The sequence below is a fragment of the Mixophyes fleayi genome, chromosome 9 (assembly GCF_038048845.1).
Source record: "Mixophyes fleayi isolate aMixFle1 chromosome 9, aMixFle1.hap1, whole genome shotgun sequence".
Classification (NCBI taxonomy): Eukaryota; Metazoa; Chordata; class Amphibia; order Anura; family Limnodynastidae; genus Mixophyes; species Mixophyes fleayi.
The window spans coordinates 110,158,206-110,182,170 of NC_134410.1; the positions used below are offsets into that span (position 1 = coordinate 110,158,206).

General features: G+C 43.3%; 1 protein-coding gene across 4 annotated transcripts in view; it reads left to right on the forward strand.

The window, feature by feature from the left end:
• The window catches only part of FLNA (filamin A), a 51,175-nt gene that overhangs the window by 21,474 nt on the left and 5,736 nt on the right, over positions 1-23,965 (forward strand). The window contains exons 2-40 of one of the 4 annotated variants that reach the window (XM_075184872.1): positions 593-841; positions 1,061-1,158; positions 1,862-2,009; positions 2,120-2,238; positions 2,481-2,558; positions 2,658-2,820; positions 3,725-3,925; positions 5,103-5,240; positions 5,623-5,749; positions 5,924-6,060; positions 6,353-6,546; positions 6,754-6,867; positions 6,936-7,079; positions 7,374-7,497; positions 8,006-8,166; positions 8,460-8,550; positions 8,637-8,806; positions 8,886-9,003; positions 9,174-9,436; positions 10,059-10,656; positions 10,732-10,905; positions 11,012-11,174; positions 11,300-11,460; positions 11,563-11,733; positions 11,829-11,952; positions 12,129-12,285; positions 12,484-12,673; positions 13,181-13,204; positions 16,026-16,273; positions 17,172-17,261; positions 18,844-18,946; positions 19,078-19,218; positions 19,832-19,960; positions 20,034-20,207; positions 20,306-20,467; positions 20,547-20,750; positions 21,695-21,847; positions 22,017-22,139; positions 23,524-23,790. In XM_075184872.1, coding sequence (XP_075040973.1) covers positions 593-841; positions 1,061-1,158; positions 1,862-2,009; positions 2,120-2,238; positions 2,481-2,558; positions 2,658-2,820; positions 3,725-3,925; positions 5,103-5,240; positions 5,623-5,749; positions 5,924-6,060; positions 6,353-6,546; positions 6,754-6,867; positions 6,936-7,079; positions 7,374-7,497; positions 8,006-8,166; positions 8,460-8,550; positions 8,637-8,806; positions 8,886-9,003; positions 9,174-9,436; positions 10,059-10,656; positions 10,732-10,905; positions 11,012-11,174; positions 11,300-11,460; positions 11,563-11,733; positions 11,829-11,952; positions 12,129-12,285; positions 12,484-12,673; positions 13,181-13,204; positions 16,026-16,273; positions 17,172-17,261; positions 18,844-18,946; positions 19,078-19,218; positions 19,832-19,960; positions 20,034-20,207; positions 20,306-20,467; positions 20,547-20,750; positions 21,695-21,847; positions 22,017-22,139; positions 23,524-23,790 — 6,393 coding nt within the window. The remainder of the gene's footprint in view (positions 1-592; positions 842-1,060; positions 1,159-1,861; positions 2,010-2,119; positions 2,239-2,480; positions 2,559-2,657; positions 2,821-3,724; positions 3,926-5,102; positions 5,241-5,622; positions 5,750-5,923; positions 6,061-6,352; positions 6,547-6,753; positions 6,868-6,935; positions 7,080-7,373; positions 7,498-8,005; positions 8,167-8,459; positions 8,551-8,636; positions 8,807-8,885; positions 9,004-9,173; positions 9,437-10,058; positions 10,657-10,731; positions 10,906-11,011; positions 11,175-11,299; positions 11,461-11,562; positions 11,734-11,828; positions 11,953-12,128; positions 12,286-12,483; positions 12,674-13,180; positions 13,205-16,025; positions 16,274-17,171; positions 17,262-18,843; positions 18,947-19,077; positions 19,219-19,831; positions 19,961-20,033; positions 20,208-20,305; positions 20,468-20,546; positions 20,751-21,694; positions 21,848-22,016; positions 22,140-23,523; positions 23,791-23,965) is intronic. The other 3 variants (XM_075184874.1, XM_075184873.1, XM_075184875.1) reach the window with 3 other exon arrangements.

The window sequence follows — 23,965 nt, forward strand, 5'->3', positions numbered from 1 at the left end:
ACCTTTTTAAAGTGGAGTTGTATACAGTGAACAGTATATATACTTGTAAGACTGACATCCATATTCTTTGCAGCATATGGTAGGAAGTCACAAGATGCACTTGGATATTGGAGTCATGCGACCGTTCTAGTTGGACGTTTTCAGTTGAAGAATGGCTTTAACATTTTTTTTCTGTAGACGCAATTTTCTATTGAGACTGACTAGATTAGTATGTTAAGGGTGATCTCAGAGCTGGTCAAGGTCCGGTATGGTCCTCGTTAATACATCAATATCTGCTGTTAGCCGTGGTCTTACACTGGATTTATCATGTTGATATTTAAGGAAATCTTGTTGACTCAGACTAAACACTGTCTGAGCTCTGCATACAGCCTTGAGGATACATACTGCTGTTCACATGCTGAAACTGCAAATATTTGTAGTCGTGAATGGCAGGCTGACAAATTCTCACTTTAATACAGGGTCTACTTAAGGCTTTTACAGCTGTGATTAAATGTTATACTCTAAAATTGCACTGCACAGTGCAAACCCAAAGCTAGTTTCTTCTGTAACATTGTATACATGACTAACCCCCCTCCCCCTTCCTCTTCCACAGACAGCAAAGCTATTGTTGATGGAAACCTCAAACTCATCCTGGGTCTCATCTGGACCCTTATTCTGCACTATTCCATCTCCATGCCAATGTGGGATGAAGAGGAGGATGAGGAAGTTAAGAAGCAGACGCCCAAGCAGAGACTACTGGGATGGATCCAGAACAAGCTGCCACAGCTGCCGGTCACGAACTTCAGCAGAGATTGGCAAAGCGGCCGAGCCCTGGGTGCCCTGGTTGATAGCTGTGCTCCTGGTAGGTACCATGACTTGTTTATAGCATCTGCTTCACCTATGGCCTGAATGTAGATTAGAGACTGGGAAACGGGTCTGTTTCATCTGCTAGCTTCCTTTAGTAGGTATGTGCACCCGCAGCCAATGGACTTGTCTTAGGCTGTCATGGTAACCACTCCAGACCTAGGACTAGGCAGGAATGATTGAGATTTGTTGCCTGATTGCTTTTGTTTTCTGCCAGGTCTGTGCCCTGACTGGGACTCTTGGGACACCAGCAAACCTGTGGATAACGCACGTGAAGCCATGCAGCAGGCTGATGACTGGTTGGGAATCCCACAGGTAGGCAACATTGAACAAATACTGCATGCTCAACTGTGCCATTAGCCAATTCACTGCTCAACTGTGCCATTAGCTGACTCGCCACCACTATTCTCCCTGGCTCCCCAAATGACTCAAATGTTAAACAGTCCCTCTAAGGTCAACTCTGAAGGGAGCTATCGTGTCTCTACCTTAAATTTCACCTCGCCACTCTTTTTAGATCTAGTCATTGCAAATGCCAAGACCTGTTGGGGTTGGCTTTATGTTGGCCAAGACCTGTTGGGGTTGGCTTTATGTTGGCCAAGACCTGTTGGGGTTGGCTTTATGTTGGCCAAGACTTGTTGGGGTTGGCTTTATGTTGGCCTTTCAGTGTATGTAATGTAGCACTGTGAACTAATCACTACCGCTATAGGAAGTTACTCCTACAGCTTACCAAACACCATCTGAACCTTGGGCGGTCCATTAAACTGACTTTCTCATGAAAGCTATTAGTCTAAATTTGCAATGACTTATGGCAGTATTGAAGACAATCTGTAATGTCATTGCTGTAGATACAGCTGACTAGCAAACGGTTCTTAGTTTCTTCCGTTTTGACGATCTGTGCTGTATTTTTAAACTGTCAATGCTGCTAATGTGGCTTTGTATCGCCTGATGTGTCTTCTTCATTCCTCTTTAGTGGGTTAATGTTTTCTCTATAGATGTGTAAATGACTTGTCTTCTACAGGTGATCACTCCTGAGGAAATTGTGGACCCCAATGTAGATGAGCACTCTGTCATGACCTATCTGTCCCAGTTCCCTAAAGCAAAACTGAAGCCTGGAGCTCCCCTCAGACCCAAACTGAACCCCAAGAAAGCCAGAGCTTACGGGCCAGGTGGGTTTGCTCTTCCTACTTTGCACTTCCTGGTTTGACTGACTGCCCGGTGTTCCTGATCCCGTGTAGCGCTTTCTCAGTGTACCAATCATTGATTTGACTTTCCGCAGGTATTGAGCCAACTGGTAACATGGTGAAAAAACGTGCAGAGTTCACAGTAGAAACCATCAGTGCTGGACTTGGCGAGGTCCTTGTCTATGTGGAGGATCCTGCAGGACACAGAGAAGAGGTAAGTAAGGCTCAATACTATGTGCATTGCCATATAAAATTTGCACAGAACCTAAGTGCATTGTTTATTAGCCTTGTTTATTGACTGTTAAATCCCGTTATAAGCTGCAATGTGAAGTCTGGGAGGGCACAATGAACAGGTGACAGCCATTATTTCAGTAGTTTGTGGTAGACTGGAGAAACTGATACAACTTTATCTTGTCCATGCATGCAAAGGGCTCATTGTCATATCTGTCTTTTCAGGCTAAAGTAACCGCTAACAATGACAAGAACAGAACCTTCTCAGTTTACTATATTCCTAAAGTGACTGGGTTGCACAAGGTAAGGCGTTTACTGCTATATTACATGTCCGTACTAGACTTCATGAGATTCTTTCCGCTTTTCTAAAGCGGTTTTCTTACCATCTCCTTCCTATCTCAGGTTACTGTCCTGTTTGCTGGGCAGCACATTGCAAAGAGCCCGTTTGAGGTGACTGTGGACAAATCTCATGGGGATGCCAGTAAAGTAACTGCACAGGGACCTGGTCTGGAGCCCTCAGGAAACATTGCCAACAAGACCACCTACTTTGAGATCTTCACGGCAGGTAGGAAGGATTGTGCCGGTGACCGGTTCTCTGGATAAGGACGGCAGCTTGTCTGCTGCTTGTGTGTCCGTTCCAGCAGCTGTAGTCTGTGCTGTGTCTTGGTGCACATGGCACTGTTGAAAGCTGCTAATCCTGTAGTCTATAGCAGCCAATTTGATATCCTAATCTTGGACATCCTATTTAAACCAGCTGTCTCCTCTTGGAGAAAAATTGTCTGCCACTGGCTCTGGTTAAGGGCTATCTGTCCCCTAATATTGTAGTATAAGCGTACTTTTAAATATATTTGGTCGTGTTAGGCAAAATTTTACAGGATTGTGTTTTTGGTGCAGAATGCAGTTTAGAGTTCACCTTCAGGTTCACAGGTCATAATCAGATTCTCCAAACCACTAATCAACCTCCCTAAACACACTTCTAATGGATGGGTGTCCTATTCAGCCCTAATCTCTAGAGTGCTGGCAGCTGCAATAGATTGGTCTTTATTGCAGCTCTGCACAAATGGTGTTTAGGGAAATACCTTTGCACATATGTTTGTGAGGCTGCCGTTGTGTGTGGAGCTGGTAGTGATTTGATGGGCTACATTTTAATAAACTGTTCCAGCCCTCAGATTGGCTATGTAGTTGACAAACTTTACTCCCTGATTGATGTAGAACAAGTTTCTTAGACAATTGAGACCACATGTTAGTTCAAAGTTGAAAATGACACAAATTCCTGATAAGGGTCTAGTTTGGAAGTCTGCATGGAAGTGCTGCCAACCCACACACTGTGGTGGAGGTGTCACATTGCAGACAGAGCTCAGAGTGGTGTTCCAAAGCCTCTCTGCTTGCTGTATCATGTGACTGGTTGACATGGAAATCTAGAATACTTGCATACTGGTGTTTATAATGGCTAACACTTTTTTTTGTAGGTGCTGGGCTTGGTGAAGTGGAAGTGATCATCCAGGACCCTAATGGGAAGAAGGATACTGCAGATGTTCAGATAGAGGATAAGGGTAGCAGTACATATCGCTGCACCTACAAACCCACCATTGAGGGGGTCTATACCATTTTCATAACCTTTGCTGGAGTGCAGATTCCCAAGAGCCCTTACACGGTCACCATTGGTCAAGGTGGGAACCTCTTATAAATCGCGGTATAAAGTGTCTTGAGCACAGCTTTGGGCGGCCTACACTCTAAATGCAACAAGCTAATGTTGTGCGTTGCCCGAATGGATCCCTTGTTGGACAGATGTTTGGTTCTTGAGTCGACTGTCGAGCAATGAACCTAGCACTAGCGTTTTATGAAAATAATAAATGTTTACATATTGGCTTCTCGTTATAACCATTTCATGGGTATTGTGCATGGTAATGCATGACCCTGGATTTAGACACTTAATGAGATTGTTCAAATGCAATTCATGTATTGTGTATCTACCAAGAGCAGCCACTTTGAAAGGAAATACAAAATTGGGGTGTAAAATAAATGGTTGGCGACATGTATCGGAAAAGTGACGTAAAGGGGATAAGCACTAGTGGGTACTAGTTTGGTTGATCTACTAAACAAGAGCTGTATAGGTGCTTTATTGGGCAATTGTATAATCCATTGTGACTCTTGAATACGGGAAAACCTTTTAGAACATTTTATAGAACCAAAGATTTATCTTGTTTTTATTATATAACATTTTGAACATCCAGCTCTGCTGTATAGATGTTTTTGGGCACCTGCCAGTTTGTTATGCTTGTAGTTGGCAGTGCCAGCGTCCATCCAGATTAGCCTTGTTTTCTAACAATCGCAATATAATAAGGCTGGGAAGATGCCTGTTATCTAAGCGAAGCCTGTTTACTTGTCTGTCTCTCCAGTCTGCTACTGTCTCAAAGTTCCTCTTGCTGTAGAAACTTGTATCTTTCTCTTCTCTCTCCCCCTCATGCCTTCACCTGGGAAGGTGGTCAACCTGCTGGATCTCTCCTGTCTCCTCTGCTTGCTTGGGGGATGTGAAGGCCATACGGTACTTCTGCATGCAGTGTGTTGTGGTTTCTCAAGGTTCTAAACGTGTGCTACACTCAGTTTGTGATCACACTTGTTCTACCAGCGATGCTGAATCCATTATGTAAAATGAACAGTTGTGTGTCTTGGGCATTGCCTGCATTAAAATGTCATTTGTCTAGGAGGGTGCAAACTGATACATATAGAAGCATGGAGTTGTGTAATCTGTTTTGTTACATGTTCGTGTCCTTTAGACTTGTTTTGGATGTTTTACGACTCTGAAATTTAATTTTGACTTGTGTAACGTGCCTGTTTGATGTTTAGCTTCAAATCCCACTGTCTGCCGTGCTGTGGGCCGTGGCTTGCAGCCAAAGGGGGTGCGTGTGAAGGAGACTGCAGACTTCAAGGTCTACACCAAAGGAGCTGGAAGCGGAGAACTGAAAGTTGTGGTCAAGGGACCAAGTGAGTAAATGTTGGGACATGTGCCTGCTGTTTCCTCTGGTTAGTGAAGGTTTGTAATCTGTACATGTATAACATACACTCCAGGGACAGAACACAGAATAAGAAGTTGTCTTTTTGGCAGTGTGCCCACAGCTGTCATGGGGGTTTTTTTTTTGGTTTTTTTTTTTTTGTTTTTTTTTTTTTTGCCATAGTCTTTATGCAGTTTCTTTAACATTCTGGCTATTATAGTACATGTGGTCATTTTGCTTCTTGGTTGATTTGCCAACATATCCTTAGGAACTAAATGTTCAATGAGCATTAACGCTAATTGCCTTGATGGGGTATGTTTTTTTTATTTTAGAAGTAAACCATACTTGGATCATTAACTTGTTTTTGCCTACAGAGGGAACCGAGGAACGTGTTAAGCAGAAGGACTTGGGAGACGGCGTCTATAGTTTTGAATACTATCCGACCGCCCCTGGGAACTATATAGTTACTATCACTTGGGGAGGACAGAACATTCCAAGAAGGTGAATAGAAAACCCTGTTGCTGTGTGATCAAACCTCTTCCCACAGTTATTTGATGCAGGAGTTTAATCTTGTAAAATCAGAGACGGATAATACAAGGCCAGTATTATCTCGGAGCATGTTAATGGCTTGACGTAAGATATTTAATCTGAACAACCTGTTTCCTTCCTCTGCAGTCCATTTGAGGTGAAGGTTGGCACAGAATGTGGGCATCAGAAAGTACGTGCATGGGGCCCTGGACTAGAAGGTGGCGTTGTTGGAAAATCCGCTGACTTTGTGGTTGAAGCTATTGGCGATGATGTGGGAACTCTAGGTGGGTCTCCGTTCTGTTTAGAGAAACTGCTTTTTACAGTTTCCGATTTATGATATTGATGTAGGAGGCAGTTTGTCAGACCTTTGTAGAGATGAAGCCATGACAGTGCATACACAAAATACTTGTACTTGTAGTATGGAAGGAATGTGGTGCAGATAGAGATGGTGGGGTGGGAATTTCTTCTGTTTCTGGCCTACCAGAACAATGGAGGTGCTTCAAACTGAGATGGATATGTGTCTCTATCTGACATAGGAGGTCCATTAAGTAAATGTCATGTCTAATCACTTTGCAGGGTTTTCCGTGGAAGGTCCTTCTCAAGCCAAGATTGAGTGCGACGATAAAGGAGACGGGTCATGTGACGTGCGCTACTGGCCGTTGGAGGCTGGGGAATATGCTGTGCATGTACTGTGCAACAATGAAGACATCAAGCTGAGCCCTTACATGGCAGAAATCAAACCTGCCCCCAAAGATTTCTATCCAGAGAAGGTAAGCATTTCATGGTAGAGGCAAACGTAAAAAGCTGTTACACAAGTAGATTTTATTTGATTGATGAAAGACTGTTGGACGGCTCCTTGTGCACCAAGGACAGGATATCTCTGGATGGCTTTCTGCTAGCGTTTATTGATTAGCTGAGATGTGACCTGGAGGGGAAGTCCTAAAGTCTGACTTTTTTTCCCATTTCCTTTGCTAAAGGTGAAGGCCTATGGCCCTGGGCTGGAGAAGACTGGATTGGCTATCAATAAACCAGCAGAATTCACTGTTGATGCCAAACAAGGAGGGAAGGCTCCCCTGAAGGTGTCCGTGCAGGTAAGGCTCTGTCCTGGTTTTGAAGGTGTGGCTAGAGCTCATAACCCTGAAACGATCAATTCTTTCAGGATTCTGAAGGAAACCCAGTGGATGTCACCACCAAGGATAATGGCAACGGAACATACAGCTGCAGTTACCTGCCAAAGAAACCATTGAAACACACAGCGGTGGTGTCTTGGGGTGGAGTGAACATCCCCAATAGCCCCTTCAGGGTAAGCATAGCACTGCACCTTCATTCATGTCCTCATTAATTTGAGACCATTTAACTACTACAATGCCTGGGAAATATGATCTGAAAGCCATTATAGATGGGGTCACCATAAAGGCAAAATGAAATAAGTGATGGCTTTTTCATAGAAGGTTTTCAAACTAGAACAGCTAGAATCTAATTTTAAATAATGCCCTGAACAACATCTCACTTAATCATGGGACTTCCCAATAGGAAATATTGGGGGGGGAAGGTGAGGTTTAAAGACTTGCTAAAAATTGTGTATGATCTATTCTAGATGACTATTGGTGCTGGCAGCTACCCCAACAAAGTGAAAGTTTATGGACCTGGTGTTGCTAAAACCGGTTTGAAAGCTCATGAACCCACATACTTTACTGTGGACTGTACGGAAGCTGGACAAGGTGAGGTAACAGAATGTGAAGATGAACTTTTAGCGGTTTTAAGATTGTCCCAACTTTAGTGTAGCCATGAGCATGATATGATGGTTTTAATGCTGTCACCTTCACATGTAGTTACATCTACAGCACGAAGACACAGTTCACGGTTACTGATATGTAGGAGTATAGCATGCTGCCTTGCTGGGATTACTGACCAGTCTTCAATTTGAACATTGGTGTTCTAGTGCTCTAGGTGGACAATCTTATTCAAATGATTTTTCTGTGTAAATAAAACATGCAGCTTTCTCAGACTTGAAGAGCAAGTAAAAGTGGATAACGTTTACTTCAAACTGCCTTATTGTAGCAATATTTTCATTTGAATGGCAGCCACCTACTGTAGCTCTATGTAATACAGCAGACATTTCTGTTTTAGTTTTTTGAACAAATCTTTAGTCTTCACCTAGTCAATGATCCACTTCCTTCTGCCAAGACTGGGGTAGTGATTGACTGTCCTGTGCTAATCTCTCCTCAGGGGATGTCAGCATTGGGATAAAATGTGCTCCAGGCGTAGTAGGACCAGCTGAAGCTGACATAGACTTTGACATCATCCGCAACGACAATGACACATTTACAGTGAAATATACGCCACCAGGAGCTGGAAGCTATACCATCATGGTTCTGTTTGCTGGCCAGGTGACTACTCTACTTTCTACAAACAAATAACAAATTCTGACTCTTGGATACCTTAAGATTCAACAGATCCATGTGACAACCACATGGGAAAATTGGGTAGTATTTCGAATAGCTTTCATTCCGGTGAAAAGCAAATGCCCAGTTAATGACTAGTGAAACTGGTTGGAATATTACCATAGTAGAGAGTTTTTAACGATCTCTCCTCTGACATGGCATCTGTGCTGATGTCTATATACGACAGGGTGTGCTTTGTTCCTTCGACACATATGAAACTGTGCGTGTCTTCTTTGTAGGCCACTCCCATGAGCCCCATCCGTATCAAGGTTGACCCATCTCATGATGCTAGTAAAGTGAAAGCTGAAGGACCAGGACTGAACAAGACTGGTAAGCTGAAGTTGGGATTTCTGGTCTTTGGCATGCATCTGCTTTGCATAGGCTTTTACAGTCCAGCTCTTGGGTTTATTTTATAGGTGTGGAAATTGGAAAACCTACCCATTTCACAGTCAACTCGAAGGCAGCAGGCAAGGCCAAACTAGATGTGAACTTCACTGGTCCAGCCAAAGGAGATGCCGTGAAGGACTTGGACATCATAGATAACCTTGACAACTCTTACACTGTCAAATACACACCTGTGCAACAGGTAAACCGTTAAAATGTAGGAAATTGTATCTCTTTATGAAGTTCAGAGGTTAACGTTTTGCCATTGTCTATGCTTTCAGGGTAACTTGGGTGTGAATGTGACTTACGGAGGAGACCATATTCCCAAGAGCCCATTCCCAGTCAACATTGCTCCAACTCTGGACCTCAGCAAGATCAAGGTTTCTGGACTTGGTGACAGTACGTATTTTAAACCTAATCCTTAAGACATTAGTGGGCAGTAGTCCTCTTGGACCTTCCATGCTAGTCCTGAATATGCGTGTTTTAAGTCTTCAAGTTCTGTGTGTGCATTAAATGAAGCTCTGTGCAGAAGAAGCTTTTGCTTAACCAGTGTTTTTTTTGCACTCCAGAAGTGGAAGTTGGAAAGGATCAGGAGTTTACTGTGAAATCCAAAGGTGCTGGAGGACAAGGCAAAGTGGCTTCAAAAATTACAGGCCCATCCAACAAGCCTGTTCACTGCAAAGTGGAACCAGGCTTAAGTTCAGATAATAGCACAGTCAAATTCATACCTCGTGAGGAAGGACCGTATGAAGTGGAGGTTACCTATGATGGCGTCCCAGTGCCCGGTAGCCCATTCCCTGTAGAAGCTGTTCCACCAACTAATCCATCAAAGGTACTTTCTAGAAGGATCACTTAAGTTAAATTAAGTCTTTGGGTCCCCCTTCCCCAATACTTATAGGGTTACTTAACCTATACACATCAGTTTACAATGAGTAACACCATTGTAACATTACGCTAGCTCAGACCATAAATGCCTTTCTAGGCCTTTATGAAGGCAAATGGAGCAAACTTGTCCTAAGAACCTTCCCCACAACCTGATGTCTATTGGGCTTTGGGATTCTTGGACGGGGGGAAATAATGAGGATTTGTCGGGGGGGCCAAGATACCTTGAAACAAGTTTATGAAAGGTAGCTTTCATGTAAATCTGAAAGGCTCTTCTGCAATACTTTGGTTTTCCTGGACTCTTCACAGGCCATCTGTAATTCTTATTTAAAAAGATGGACATCTGCTCAGACGGACAGGTGTATCATGCATCTATAATCACTCTGGTGCACAATTTCTAGCACTAACTGTGACTGCTTTGGGGCAGTGTGGCTTTAGGAAGGTAGGATATCTGCCAAGCTATTTTTCATGGAGTGTGTGTAAAGAATATTCTTAAATCTTGGTAAAGGAAATGCCCTGTCCCCTACAGTTTGTCCATTTGATCTTTATATTGTGTTCAACTTGTCATGTAGGTTAAGGCTTATGGGCCTGGACTGAAAGGAGGCAGTGTTGGTGCATCTACCCCATTCACCATTGATACTAAAGGGGCTGGCCAGGGAGGCCTTGGTTTGACTGTAGAAGGCCCATGTGAAGCCAAGATAGAATGTCTGGACAATGGAGACGGAACTTGCTCTGTGGCCTACATGCCTACTGAACCCGGTGACTACAACATAAACATCCTCTTTGCCGACACTCATATACCTGGCTCGCCTTTCAAGGCCAAGATTGAACCTAGCTTCGATCCTTCAAAGGTGACTTGTTCTGGCCCAGGCCTGGAAAATGCCCAGGTTGGGGAATCCGGCAAGTTTAATGTTGACTGCTCCAATGCTGGCAGTGCCGAGTTAACTATAGAAATTATTTCTGACACTGGCATGCAAGCTGAAGTACATATCCAGGACAATGGAGATGGCACATACACTATCACTTACATCCCACTCTACCCTGGGATCTACACCATTACGATAAAGTATGGAGGTCAAATGGTGCCCAACTTCCCCAGCAAGCTGCATGTGAAACCAGCAGTGGACACATCTGGTGTTAAAGTCTATGGACCTGGAGTGGAAGGAAAAGGTGTGGTAATGATGTGTACTGTAGTTGTTGCATATGTGGACTAGTCAGGTGGCTTTAACAATGTGTACTTTTCAGGTGTGTTCAGAGAAGCCACTACTGAATTCAATGTGGATGCTCGGGCTCTAACAAAAACTGGAGGGCCATATGTCAAAACTAGGGTATCTAACCCTTCTGGCAATTTGACAGATGCCTTTGTGCAGGATAATGGGGATGGCACGTACAAAGTGGAATACACTCCTTATGAGGAAGGTGAGGGCATTTCTCAAATCTTTCATTGCAAGAAGACTATCTGTTGGCCATGTAGTTATGGCCGAATGTTACATGGCTTTCATTTACTGGTGTTTGGTTTGCTCAGGTCTTCATTCTGTAGATGTGAGTTATGATGGAAGCCCTGCACCCAAAAGTCCTTTCAAGGTACCAGTGACAGAGGGTTGTGACCCAAGTAGGGTCAGAGTTCATGGTCCTGGCATCCAGAGCGGCACAACCAACAAGCCAAATAAGTTCACTGTTGAAACAAGGTAATTTGTTTCTGATCAACTTAAATAGCACACCTTTTTATTCTCTTTTCTAATGCTCTCCTGTAAGCAAAAGCTAAATGTGGTGACATTTCAGTTCTCTTAACCTAGACTGGTTTGTTCTCTAGGGGAGCCGGCACTGGCGGCCTCGGATTGGCTGTTGAAGGCCCATCTGAGGCAAAGATGTCCTGCACAGATAACAAGGATGGCAGCTGCTCGGTGGAATACATCCCGTATGAGCCTGGCACTTACAACTTAAATGTCACATATGGTGGACATCAAGTTCCAGGTGAGACATCTGATTTCAAAAGTAGGAATCGGTAAGAAGGCATTTAAAGACCTGTTACTCTTGAGGTCACCTAACTGAATTCACTATTTTATAACTCTGCAGGTAGCCCTTTCAAGGTTCCAGTTAGTGACGTCATTGATAGCACCAAAGTGAAGTGTTCTGGGTCAGGACTGAGCCCAGGGCTGGTGAGGTCCAATGTCCCACAATCCTTCAGTGTAGACACCAGCAAGGCTGGTGTTGCTCCATTGCAAGTTAAAGTGCAAGGGCCAAAGGGTGAGTTGCTACTGAAATGTTTCCCATCGCTATAAATTGCCTAGTTTATTTTATAATCTGTTCTATACACTTGGGTTTCTTTGGCTTCCTCCTAGGTATTGTAGAACCGGTGGACATTGTGGATAATGGAGATGGAGTTCAGACTGTCAATTATGTACCTAGTCGTGAGGGACCATACAACATTGCTGTACTATATGGCGATGAGGAAGTGCCACGAAGGTTCGTAATCAGAAAACTGCAAATTGACAAACCATGCCAGTTATACAGTATCGAGCAAGAAGACATAATCTGGTTTTTGTGGGAATATAGATCACTGTTTGCATGCATTGGGATTGGGTGGTAGATTAAGCGGCTGGTGCACATATAATGTTCTGTGTTGCTCTGTTTGTTTTCAGTCCATTTAAAGTTAAAGTTTTGCCCACTCATGATGCCAGTAAGGTAAAGGCCAGTGGTCCAGGATTAAATACTACTGGTGTTCCTGCAAGTCTGCCTGTGGAATTTACGATTGATGCCAAGGATGCTGGAGAAGGTCTCCTGGCCGTGCAGATCACCGTAAGTCGTCTTGTGATCACAATACTGATTCATGTATCGTCTAGTTTATTATGCAGCTTTGGATCCTAAACAGCCAAATTGGTTATCAGTCTGTTCCTTGATCACCAAACTTGTAGTGTCTGTGTTCATTGCATTAACGAAGATGGCCACTTAATGCTTTTGTAGCAATTACAAAAATACATTTTTGGTGTGTTCCAGGATCCTGAGGGTAAACCCAAGAAGGCTTCTATTCGTGACAATCAAGATGGTACCTATACAGTGTCCTACGTGCCTGATATGACTGGGCGCTATACTATTCTCATTAAGTATGGGGGTGATGAGATCCCATATTCACCTTATCGCATCCGTGCAGTGCCAACAGGCGATGCCAGCAAATGCACAGTGACCGGTAAGTGGTCTTTGGGTTGCTTGGTTGTGTAAGATGTTCACACTCTTCTGAAAGTCCATAGATTAAGAAGTCCATGTGTCCACTTTTTCTGACGGAGCGTAAACTGATCTGACCAATTTTGTGGACAGTTGGGTTTTATCCGCTGAATACTCCAACTACTGTGTGAGACTCAACACCGTGTACGGTTAGCCAGGCAGACATTAAGCTGTTTGGCGGCTTTGTCAGGTTCTACAGTTCAACAAGCGAACATCCTAGAATATGTTGGTGCTTTCACTGTGTACAACTTTGTAAAGCTTTGAGTAGTGCAGGGTAGAGCGTGGAATGCCTGTAAGACTTGCTCTCATCACTGCTTTTTACGTCCACACTTCCCAACGCTGCACACGGTTTATGGCATAACATGTCATGATGTAAAGTTATCTCTGCTGATGTTTATTGTTATGCACTTTGCCCTCACAATGTCACCTTGTCTCACATGACCTTTCCTTGCTCTTTGCCCTTTCACCTCAGTGTCAATCGGAGGTCACGGGCTAGGTAAGCCGCTTGCTGCTCTTGTCTACCTCTCTCCCTCAAGTTTGTAATGCATTTTGCTGGCCTCTCTGGCAGTCGGTGCTGTTATCTGGGTTTTTACAGCTGTTATGAAAGTAGTGGTGCTGCCTATTTGATCTCTGGCCTGGAATCACTTTCCCTAAGTGTGCCAATTTAAACTGTTCATAGTATAAAGCACTCTGTACTGCATGTTTGATTTTAGTCAAGGTGCAGTGACTGTGCTATCTTTGGGGATTTTACACTTTTTAGTTTGTTTTGGGTGTGTTTTGTTTTTTTTGTTTTTTTTACATTTTATTTTTATATTTTATTTTTTTTTTGCCAACTTTTTATAGTCTATTTAAAAACCTGAACCAAACTAACGGAAGTTAAGGAGGTTAAAGATGAATAGAATTTTGTAGTTATATCAGGTTCTATAACAGCTGTGAACACCCAATCGATCATATAGATATGGGGAATGGGCTGAGGTTTGTTTTGCTCTTACTACATCTCTAAGGCATGACGTTGCTATTGTTCCATCATAACAGCAAGACTTCTGAAATGCTTGGTGCAATTCCCCTAGTGTACCATAATTTATTCTGGTGGGTGTCTACACTACATGCGTATTCCCAGTCCAGCATCCCCCCCCCCCCCTGCCCCCTTTGGCTTTATTTCATTGCAAGCAGCATGTGGGTGGTGGTGTAACTGCACTTGTGCAAGTCATTATTTTTTGGTGGGATGGTGTTTTTGTGTTTTTGCTTCCCTCCAAGACTTGTATTTCACTGGTTGCCATTTAAAGCCCTAGCTTTATCACAGGTAGTGGGCGTATATAGATATTGCCTGTCCTGAAGCGTCAGTCTTTTAGGGAGGGGTGGGGGGTTATATTAAGGCTTAGTAATTGTCCCCCAATTACAAGGCCTTATCAGTTGGACTGCAGGAAGGCCACTTGGAGGGCAGGCACTTTCAGCGCAGGCAAGTTCTGGATACATGGCTACTGGAATTTATAGAGAAACATCTGTTTCTGAAATAGACCTTATGGAGTTATGTACAAAAAATCCCACTAAGTGGGATTTACCTTTAAATCTCTGAGACTAAAACTGGCAATGTGGTGGTTCTGATGGTAGGTAACCAACTGATTGGGCTGTTGAAGCCTTGGACCTCTTTGGTCCAAGACTGGTTAGATTCCGACCTGCCCAATTCATACTTGGCGATATCTGACTTACTTGCTGCTATTGCCTGTGAGATTTGTGCCCAACATAAGCATTTTTATAGACAGGTGAATTTGGAATGATGTATTTAACTAAAAAAAAAAGTCAAACCGCCATAGTAGACCACTGAAGTATTCGGTGGTCTAACATATAAATGTATCCTTTGCTATAAATGGTGAACAGCACTGGTTAGCCATTGTTCTAGAATGTGAAATCGTTTGGCCCAGTTGGAACGTCACTTTCTTATTGAACCTAAACTTAGGTACCCAGTTCTTCCTTTGGCTGCAGCCGGTCTCTGCAATCAATTACTAGACCACACTTCCTAACACACGAAGCTATAGGCCAGGCCTGTCCAACCTGCGGCCCTCCAGATGTTGTGAAACTACAAGCCCCAGCATGCTTTGCTGTGAAACAACCAGTTGATAGCTGGAAGGGCATGCTGGGACTTGTAGTTTCACAACATCTGGAGGGCCGCAGGTTGGACAGGCCATGTATAGGGGTGGGGTTTGTTGCACCACTTCCCCTTATTTTTGTTACTGCATGCCTGCTTTGTATGGCTCCTCTACAACCATCTTTCTTTGAAATTTAGCTGCAGCTCTAATTCCACCTGGCTCTTCACCCTTTTCACTCTTTCTGCTGCTTTTGAGCAATTATGTTCTTATGGAAATCAGTCCTTCAGGAAATTTTTACACTGCTTCACGGTTAGGGCACAAATTTTGGAAATGTCTTTTGCTAGTCTGTTCTAGGGACCCTCTCCTACATAGAAAGACCCCCACAATAGAGAAGTGAGTTTCTGCTCTTCAGCATTTTACATTTCTTTTTAAATTTGCCACACGCTTCATGATCTACACTGATTTTTAATTTTCCCTTTCACCAACTAGAGTAGGTATCTTATTCATGCTATTTCTGAGGTATTTCCTCTTATGTTTTTAATTTCCCAGAAATCTCCTAGTTAACTTAAAATTGTGGACTTTGCACTTTTAACCATCCAACAAGCAATACCATGGGAGTTATCATGTTGGTGACCATGTCTCTGGTTGTAGTGAAGGGAAGTTGGACGTTCCCTTCTGTCACTATTTGAGATACACCTGCTACCTCTGCTTCCACACTCGAAACTTTCAGGCTACAATATAAAGTCGAATTCGGCTTCTGTTAATTTCGGTAGCGAATGTGGGTAAAGGTCACAGTTTAGTAGACCAAGTTGGCCTACAGAATTACTTTCAGCACGTAAAGCTTTTACTGACGTAAACATGCCTCAGAATTGAGCTCATTGACTTAATTTTGTTGTCGATTTCCATGTATTGAACCTACTTGGTTTAATTCCATTTATCTGTTGGTCTCTAGGCAATCAAATGTGGAGTTTAAGATTTTGTAGCTTTCTACCAGGGCTAATTGTTGCACAACACTCTGCCTTGTATTCCACTTCCTTACTGTGCACCAGATACCATAATTGCCGAATGTGACTAAAAATTTCCTGAAAACTGAATCCATTAGGACAGAGGGGCATTTGGCTGTGAATGCTGAAGCGTTTGGTTAAGTAACTGCGAGTCTTAGATTGTTCTCACAACCTAACGGCCTTTCCATTGTGCCCCATTCTCTTCCCTAATCTTGGCTCCTCACAGGTGCGGGCATTGGACCCACTATCCAGATTGGTGAACAGACGGTTATAACAGTTGATGCCAAAGCAGCCGGGAAGGGTAAAGTGACATGTACAGTGTGCACACCAGATGGCACAGAGGTAGATGTAGATGTAGTGGAGAATGAAGATGGAACTTTTGATATCTTCTACACTGCCCCTCAGCCTGGCAAATATGTCATCTGTGTACGATTCGGAGGGGAGCACATCCCAAACAGCCCATTCCAAGTTACGGTAAGTAGAGGTTCTACCATAAATCTTTTATATGCAATGTTTGATTTTGGCTTTGGATAAAATATTGTGTAAGCAATGTAGGTTTTTTTGCAAACCAAACCTGAAATTGAGACAAATGTCACCATTCATTAAACAGGAACTGTGGACATAGATTATTGTATTGGAAGCATCAATTGCAAACCTATTAATTGGTGCAATAAATCACTTCTAATTTCCTGCCGTGTTGTAAAGTGATAATTACATTTCATTGTAGAGACTCTCTATCCTGTTAATCAGTGTTGGCCACGGTGGTGATTGGCCTTCCTTACCCATGCATGATAAAGGAGCATGAACAGTCTAACTGTTCGCACAGGCTTTAGCATTGTTAAAAACAGACAAAAGCCTGCGCTCTGTCATTCTCATATTATACTAGCCTTATGGCAATATAAATGCCCTATATGTATGCAAAACAAAGACTGTTGTCAGCGCTTGTCCTTAACAATGCAGATCTGGATCTAGCAAAATGAAAATATGCGGTATTGGTTCATATTTAAGCATGCACCCCAGTGTACACTGACCTGTATGCTACAAACACCATTAAATGCAGTTATCGGGTGGGGGGCTTAAATCAAGGCAAGGTCTTGCTTGTGAGCTACACCCAGATGAGCCTTAAATAGGCGTGATTGACAGCTGCCAAGGCAACAGTTTAACAATCGGATAGAAGCCCTCGCACTGCAATCTAAAATAGAACTCATTTTGCTTTTTTATCACTTCCTAAAGACTCTGATATTGTAGGACTATTGCAAAACACATAGGATGTGTGGCTGCAATATTCTGTAGATCTTCATACCATCCGCCTGTATCGTAATGATTTCTAGGTTGTATAATATAACTAATGTGCTTACACCTCCCAACGCAGGCTCTGGACGGCGAGCAAATGATGCCACAGCAGATGGTTCAGCAGCAGTTAGCCCCACCTTACGCATACCCGGGCATGCAGCAACCCTGGGTACCTTGCCTCGAACAGTAACTGTATCATTCATAGAGGACAAAACCTATCTGGGGCACTAAGGGCAGGGGAAGGAGTTCTGGAATTCAGTACTGGCAAAACATACTACCTGCTGCTCAAAGCTTTACCACCTCGTCTTAGAAGTACTTGCACTGGGAGGTCTAGTCGGTTGGGGAGGGGGGTGCTTGGCATACACAGCGTTAAATGGGGTCAGATACAGTGCACTTCGCTTTCCTTATAGTTTTACACATAAAGTGCTTTTTGCTTGTGGGTGGCTTTTTTTTTTTTTTTTTTTTTTTGCATGTGCCATCACACTGACAACACTTGCAATGCCCACCGCAGTGTTGCACAAAACAAAACTCTTCATGTTGCTGGGAACAGGCCTAACCTAGCTGAACAGTTTGGCGTAAATGCTTCACTTCTACGTCTCTGCTTCTGCTGTGATCCAACACCAAATGAATTCCAAGGAGCTTTCCTTCCCTGCTCTTAGTGGTCCAGAGATGGACTTTTCCTCAGTCTCCACTGGCCTTTAAACTTGTGTAGCAGTGGGTGGGGTGGGGGGGTTATAATGCTGGGCTCATACCTCTGTCTGCTCTGTAAGTTCCCGATGTTTGCCATACCTTCCCATTCTCATCCCTACCAACATCTTCCCATTAAGCCCTTTCCATCTGTCCGATTTTTCCAGCCAGCCACCCCACGTGGGTGGCGGGAAGGATTTAATCCTGTATCTCTGCTTGTCGGTCTCATCCATTTTCCATTTGTTCAGAAATGTCAAATGGTCTCTTGCAGAATTCATGTTTCCAGGTTTGCCATATTTGTGGATAAACTAACTGCAAAGACTTACTTGTTTTCATGCAATGTTTTTACATCTGTTTCTAATCCTAAACTCCACTGCTGGTTCACCAAATGGTCTTGCCACACCAACACTAGTATCTGGTTTTGTTTTTTTGTTTTGTTTTTTTACGGGCTTCGGCTTGTCAACAAAGCTAAACTTTGTGGGTCCCGGGTATTGAATCACGGTTCTTTACAGGGCGAATGTCTATGTACCAAGATTGATGACCTCCCATCTACATTACCTCTTATGTAGTAAATGTATGTTGTATTGAAATACTTGGGGACTTCATACTATTGTATGGGGTTTTTAGAACTTCTATTCTGGGGTAAATTCTTCAAGTTGTGGGTTTGAAAATATGGATATGTTTCCCCCTAGCAACCAATCAGATTCTAGTTATGTATTGAGTACATTCTACAAAAGGACAGCTAGAAACTGGTTGCTGTAGGCAACACCAATTTTAATTTTTTATTTTCAATTCCACAGCTTGATGAATTTACCTTTTGGTCTCGGAACAACTTGCTACAGCTATATAACCCCACACCGGCATCACGAATAGTATAGGTACTGGGTTATTCCCTCTTAAAAATATGACCATGATAAAATTCAGCCTGGAGATCTTCTGGCAGTGAACTTGCATTGGAGTCTGGATTTGTCTCCCAATAAAGCATGTCCTCTTCACCTTTTCCATTTGTCCCATTCCCAACGTTGGGACTGTCTTGCTCATTTGCGGTTTATCTCTGTTTTTAGGCTACCGATCGCCCTGTAATGGGAGTGAACGGACTGGATGTTGCAGGATTAAGACCTTTTGACTTGGTTATTCCCTTCACTATTAAAAAAGGAGAGATCACAGGTATAAGTATTTGCCATAGAATTGCTGTTCACTCTCAGACCCCTGACTTAAGATGCTTAATATGTTCCATATCCGTTCATAGTTTTATTTTCGGTTTGTAAAGTTCTTGTAAATGATTGTGTGCCGTTTAGGAGAGGTCCGCATGCCTTCTGGGAAAGTGGCAAAGCCTGATATCACAGACAACAAAGACGGGACAGTCACTGTTAGATATGCACCAACAGAAGCCGGGCTTCATGAGATGGATATTAAGTATGACGGCATGCACATTCCAGGTAATCCTTCTAGGACTTGTCCATCAAGGTCTTAAATATTTAAATGCCAGTGAAATAAACGGTAGAGGTGGTTTGAAGGTATAGAAGTTGTATTTGTTACATTTATACAAAGGACCAGGTGAGGGCAGACTGTCAATGTGACCACTTGTCACTTCACTCATGTGATTCTACTTTATTAGCTGCTTCCATACTGCAACTCCTAATAAGTTACATTTCCCTTCTGTAGTGTGGGTGGATAGACAGTGGGTGATGCTTCACCCCTAAGAGGAAGGCGTAAAGGAATGGACACTGTTACCTTGCTGCTACACATGGTTTTGTGGGACTTTCTGTTCTGATGTGCGGCCAAGCTGTTTGCATCACAGAGTGGAAGCAGCAGGATCCACAAATCTATGGAGTAGTTGTTGGGCTCATGTCACACGTGTGGGAAGTTTAAGACACCTAATGATGCACCTTTATAGGGAACGAAGGTCCTACATGCAACTTAATTTTGGTAGAACTAGGCAAAGATCTTTCCAAACAACTCTAGAAACTTTTTGAGTAACTTCAGTTAAACTATACTGATGAGTGCCGGACTGATGGCTTGGTTTGTTAACATCCTTTACTTGACTTCCAGGGAGCCCCCTGCAGTTCTACGTGGATTATGTGAACAGTGGCCACGTTACTGCCTACGGCCCAGGATTAATTCATGGCACGGTGAATAAGCCGGCTGTGTTTACAGTGAACACCAAGGATGCTGGTGAAGGTGAGTAGAACAAACAATTGGGCAGTGTCCTGAAAGCGCTACGACTGTGACTTGACAGATGTTTGTCACCTAGGTGGTCTGTCGTTGGCCATCGAGGGTCCTTCTAAAGCAGATATCAGCTGTACTGATAACCAGGATGGGACATGTACAGTGTCCTATCTCCCCGTCCTTCCGGGAGACTACAATATCCTTGTCAAGTACAACAACAAGCACATCCCAGGCAGTCCTTTTGTTGCCAAAATCACAGGTAGACGTTCCTCCAGGCAAAAATGCCACTATACAAGTATCTTGCTTTGTTCCTTGCCATGGAAAAGTAACTTAATGTCAATCACTGTTGACTCTCAGGGGACGAAACCATGCGTATGTCCCAGCTGAAGGTCGGATCTGCTGCCGATATACCTCTAAACATCACAGAAACTGACTTGAGCCAGTTGACTGCCACTGTGACCTCTCCTTCTGGAAGGGAAGAACCATGCCTGCTTAAGAGGCTCCGAAATGGACATATTGGTAAGAAGTTTATCTAGGTAATATAAAGACTGCATGACTGTCGCGGATTAGTTCACTCCTTTCCTCTGTTTCTCTGTAGGTATATCTTTTGTGCCCAAGGAGACTGGAGAGCATATAGTCAGCATCAAGAAGAATGGCCTACATATCCCCAACAGCCCCATCACTGTCATGATCAGCCAGTCGGAGATTGGCGATGCCAGTCGAGTGGTGGTCTCTGGCGAGGGTCTGACAGAAGGTCGAACATTTGAGCCCTCACAGTTCATCATAGACACTAGAGAAGCTGGTAAGAACTTCTAAATATCAAATGTATTGAGTTTGATTCCCAACCATGGCCTTGCTTGTGTGGAGTTTGTATGTTCTCTGCGTGTTTTCGTGTGTTTCCTCTGGGTGCTCCGGTTTCCTCCCACATTCCAAAAACATACTAGTAGGTTAATTTGCTGCTATTAGATTGACCTTGGTCTCTCTCGGACGATGTGTGTGGTAGGGAATTTAGATTGTAAGCTTGAATGGGGCAACGACTGATGTGAATGAGTTCTTTGTACAGCAATGTGGAATTAGTGGCGCTATATAAATAAATGATAACTTCATGAAACGTTGGCTTAGGACTAAATTGTCATGCCCTCAAACTGTGATAAAGGTGCAATAATACATGGAGTTTATCAAACCGTAAGTGGCTTAGGGCTTACTGAGCTTGATAACAGCCAGAGCTGAGGTCAGTAATGTTTATCTAATGAACATGGAAGCTGATAATGCAGAATCCTTGCCAAATACTATTTTTGAACTTGTATTAGAGGAATACTGTACAGAGTACCTGAAATACTATTGCAATAACGAACTGGTGGAGGAAACTGATAAATGTTGTCATAGTTTTTGTTTTAAATGGAGCTTTAACTTTTAATCACAGGTTAAATCCTATACATAAAATGTAGGTGTTCAGTGTGTCAGCACCCTAAAAATGATGTGCTATTAAACTTTTGTTTTATAGTACTGTAGCAATGAGGTGGTTCAACTTCACTATAGTTTTATAATAAAGATGTAGACTAAGGACTAGTCCAGGCCTGGACAACCTGTGGCTCTCCAGGTGTTGACACTACGAGCCCCAGCATGCTTTGCCATTAAGTAACTTACAGGGTATGTTGGGGCTTGTAGTCTCAACACCTGGTGAGCTACAGTTTGGCGAAGCCTGTACTAGACTCTGCATGTGATGACTTTGAATGTCCTCTTCAGGTTACGGTGGCCTCAGCCTGTCCATTGAGGGTCCCAGCAAAGTGGATATTAACACGGAGGACTTGGAAGACGGAACGTGCAAAGTGACCTACTGTCCAACAGAGCCTGGAAACTACATCATAAATATAAAGTTTGCTGACCAGCATGTGCCAGGTATATCTTTGTGTATTGAACTTTGTAGGCTGTAATAAACTTATCGGTTTAAATGACTAGCGGTTAAAAAAACAAAAACAAACCCTGTATCAGAAGTGTTTGGAGTTATATTGCTGTCCCTTGCTGCAGTAGGACATGGTTATGTAACACTAAGCTTTATGTTCTATAGGCAGTCCCTTCTCGGTCAAGGTCACAGGTGAAGGAAGGATGAAGGAGAGTATCACACGCAGACGCACTGCACCGTCTGTTGCAAACATCGGCAGTCAGTGTGACCTCAGCCTGAAAATACCTGGTAAGTAAGGACTCAAAATTACATTCAAATGGAGGCTTTCCTTCTATTTGCTGAGGCCAGGAGACTTTCATGTAAGCAAAAGTTTGTGAGGCGTCATCGTCCTGGCAGAGAACCAAAGGTGTACAATGTCCTCTTTCCACTCTGGCACATGCGTCTCTAAAGACTTGTCTGCTGCGTCCTGGGATGTGACGGTAGATTGCTCTGAAAGGGGTTTTATAGCTAATGATTCTTGTAATGTTGCCTACCTGATCCTATGGTCATAATGACCATTTAACCAGCCTAGATGTGAACAGTTTTCATTAGAATCTATCATCTGATGCTAGAGGTCTGGGAGAGCTCCGCCAGAAAAAGTCAAACTCCTAGGTAGACCTCTATGGCCAGAGGCATGAGGTCGCTGAGCTCAGGTGCAAACTGTTGTACTAGGATGTGCTGGCTGCTAAAGCATTGTGCACGGTGTGGCATGAATTGACTGGATAGAAGTAATTTACACCTCATACATGTTTTGCCTAGAAAGATTCTAGGGGCTAGATTTACTAAGCTGCGGGTTTGAAAAAGTGGGGATGTTGCCTATAGCAACCAATCAGATTCTAGCTGTCATTTTGTAGAAGGTACTAAATAAATGACAGCTAGAATCTGATTGGTTGCTATAGGCAACATCCCCACTTTTTCAAACCCCCAGCTTAGTAAATATAGCCCTAGGTCTCTGTAGACGTTTGCCTACTGCCTTTTTGTTTTACGCTCTAGTGTTATGGTATAATGTAAGACTTGGGAATGTATTGACGTCTGTTCAAGGCAGCACAACATATCTTACTCACTATTGCATTGTTCAGTTTACATTTTTCTTGCCATTAAATCGTATGGCTACAGTGCTCTGATGTTTACTTTGCTTATGTGGGTTTGGTTGGTCATCTTGATTAGCTCTGTGCATATATCGAATCAGTATTTGTGCAGCGTCGCCCCAAAAGGATTCTTGGACTGTACACTTATCCTAGCAGACAGAAGTCCTTGTTGCCGGTGTCTTGTCCCCTTCAAATTAGTATGGTCTTAAATCTGCTCACCGTTGGCGTTCTGTTGAAACGAACACTAGTGCCACAGATCACCATGTAATCTTTACCAATGGGCCTGCATAAGGGCGTTCTTGCAACTTAAGAGTAAACGTGAGCTTTACATTACTTTCGTTCTGACGTTCTTTTCCCAGGTTCAACAATTCAGTTACTCATGAACTGAGTTTCTGGGTATTGAGCACTAAAATGTTCAGGGATCTAATTTCAGGTCACAAAAATCTATACTTGCGCTCTCTGCGTAGGAGTTGGCGCTGTTCATTAAGATGGCTTTTTTTTTTTTTTTTTTTTTTTTTTTTTTTTTTTTTTTCTCCCCACTGCAGAAATCGGCATTCACGACATGACTGCACAGGTCACAAGCCCATCTGGCAAAACTCACGCCGCCGAAATAATGGAGGGCGAGAACAACACCTATTGCATCAGATTTGTCCCTACGGAGATGGGCGTTCACACGGTCAGTGTCAAGTACAAGGGCCAGCACGTGCCAGGAAGCCCCTTCCAGTTCACAGTAGGACCCCTTGGTGAAGGCGGAGCGCACAAAGTACGAGCTGGTGGACCTGGCTTGGAGAAAGCAGAGGTTGGAACCCCAGGTACAGAAGCTTCCCAAACCAATAAAATGCATCTATGCTACTCTAGAACCAGGTTGTTAAAGGTCATGTGCAGACTTGCATGGTGGTTATTATGATGCATCAAAGACACCACGTTGGTGCAGAAAATCGTGGGCGTCACAAGTGTGCTAAAAAGCCATGGCGCACATCAGTCCAA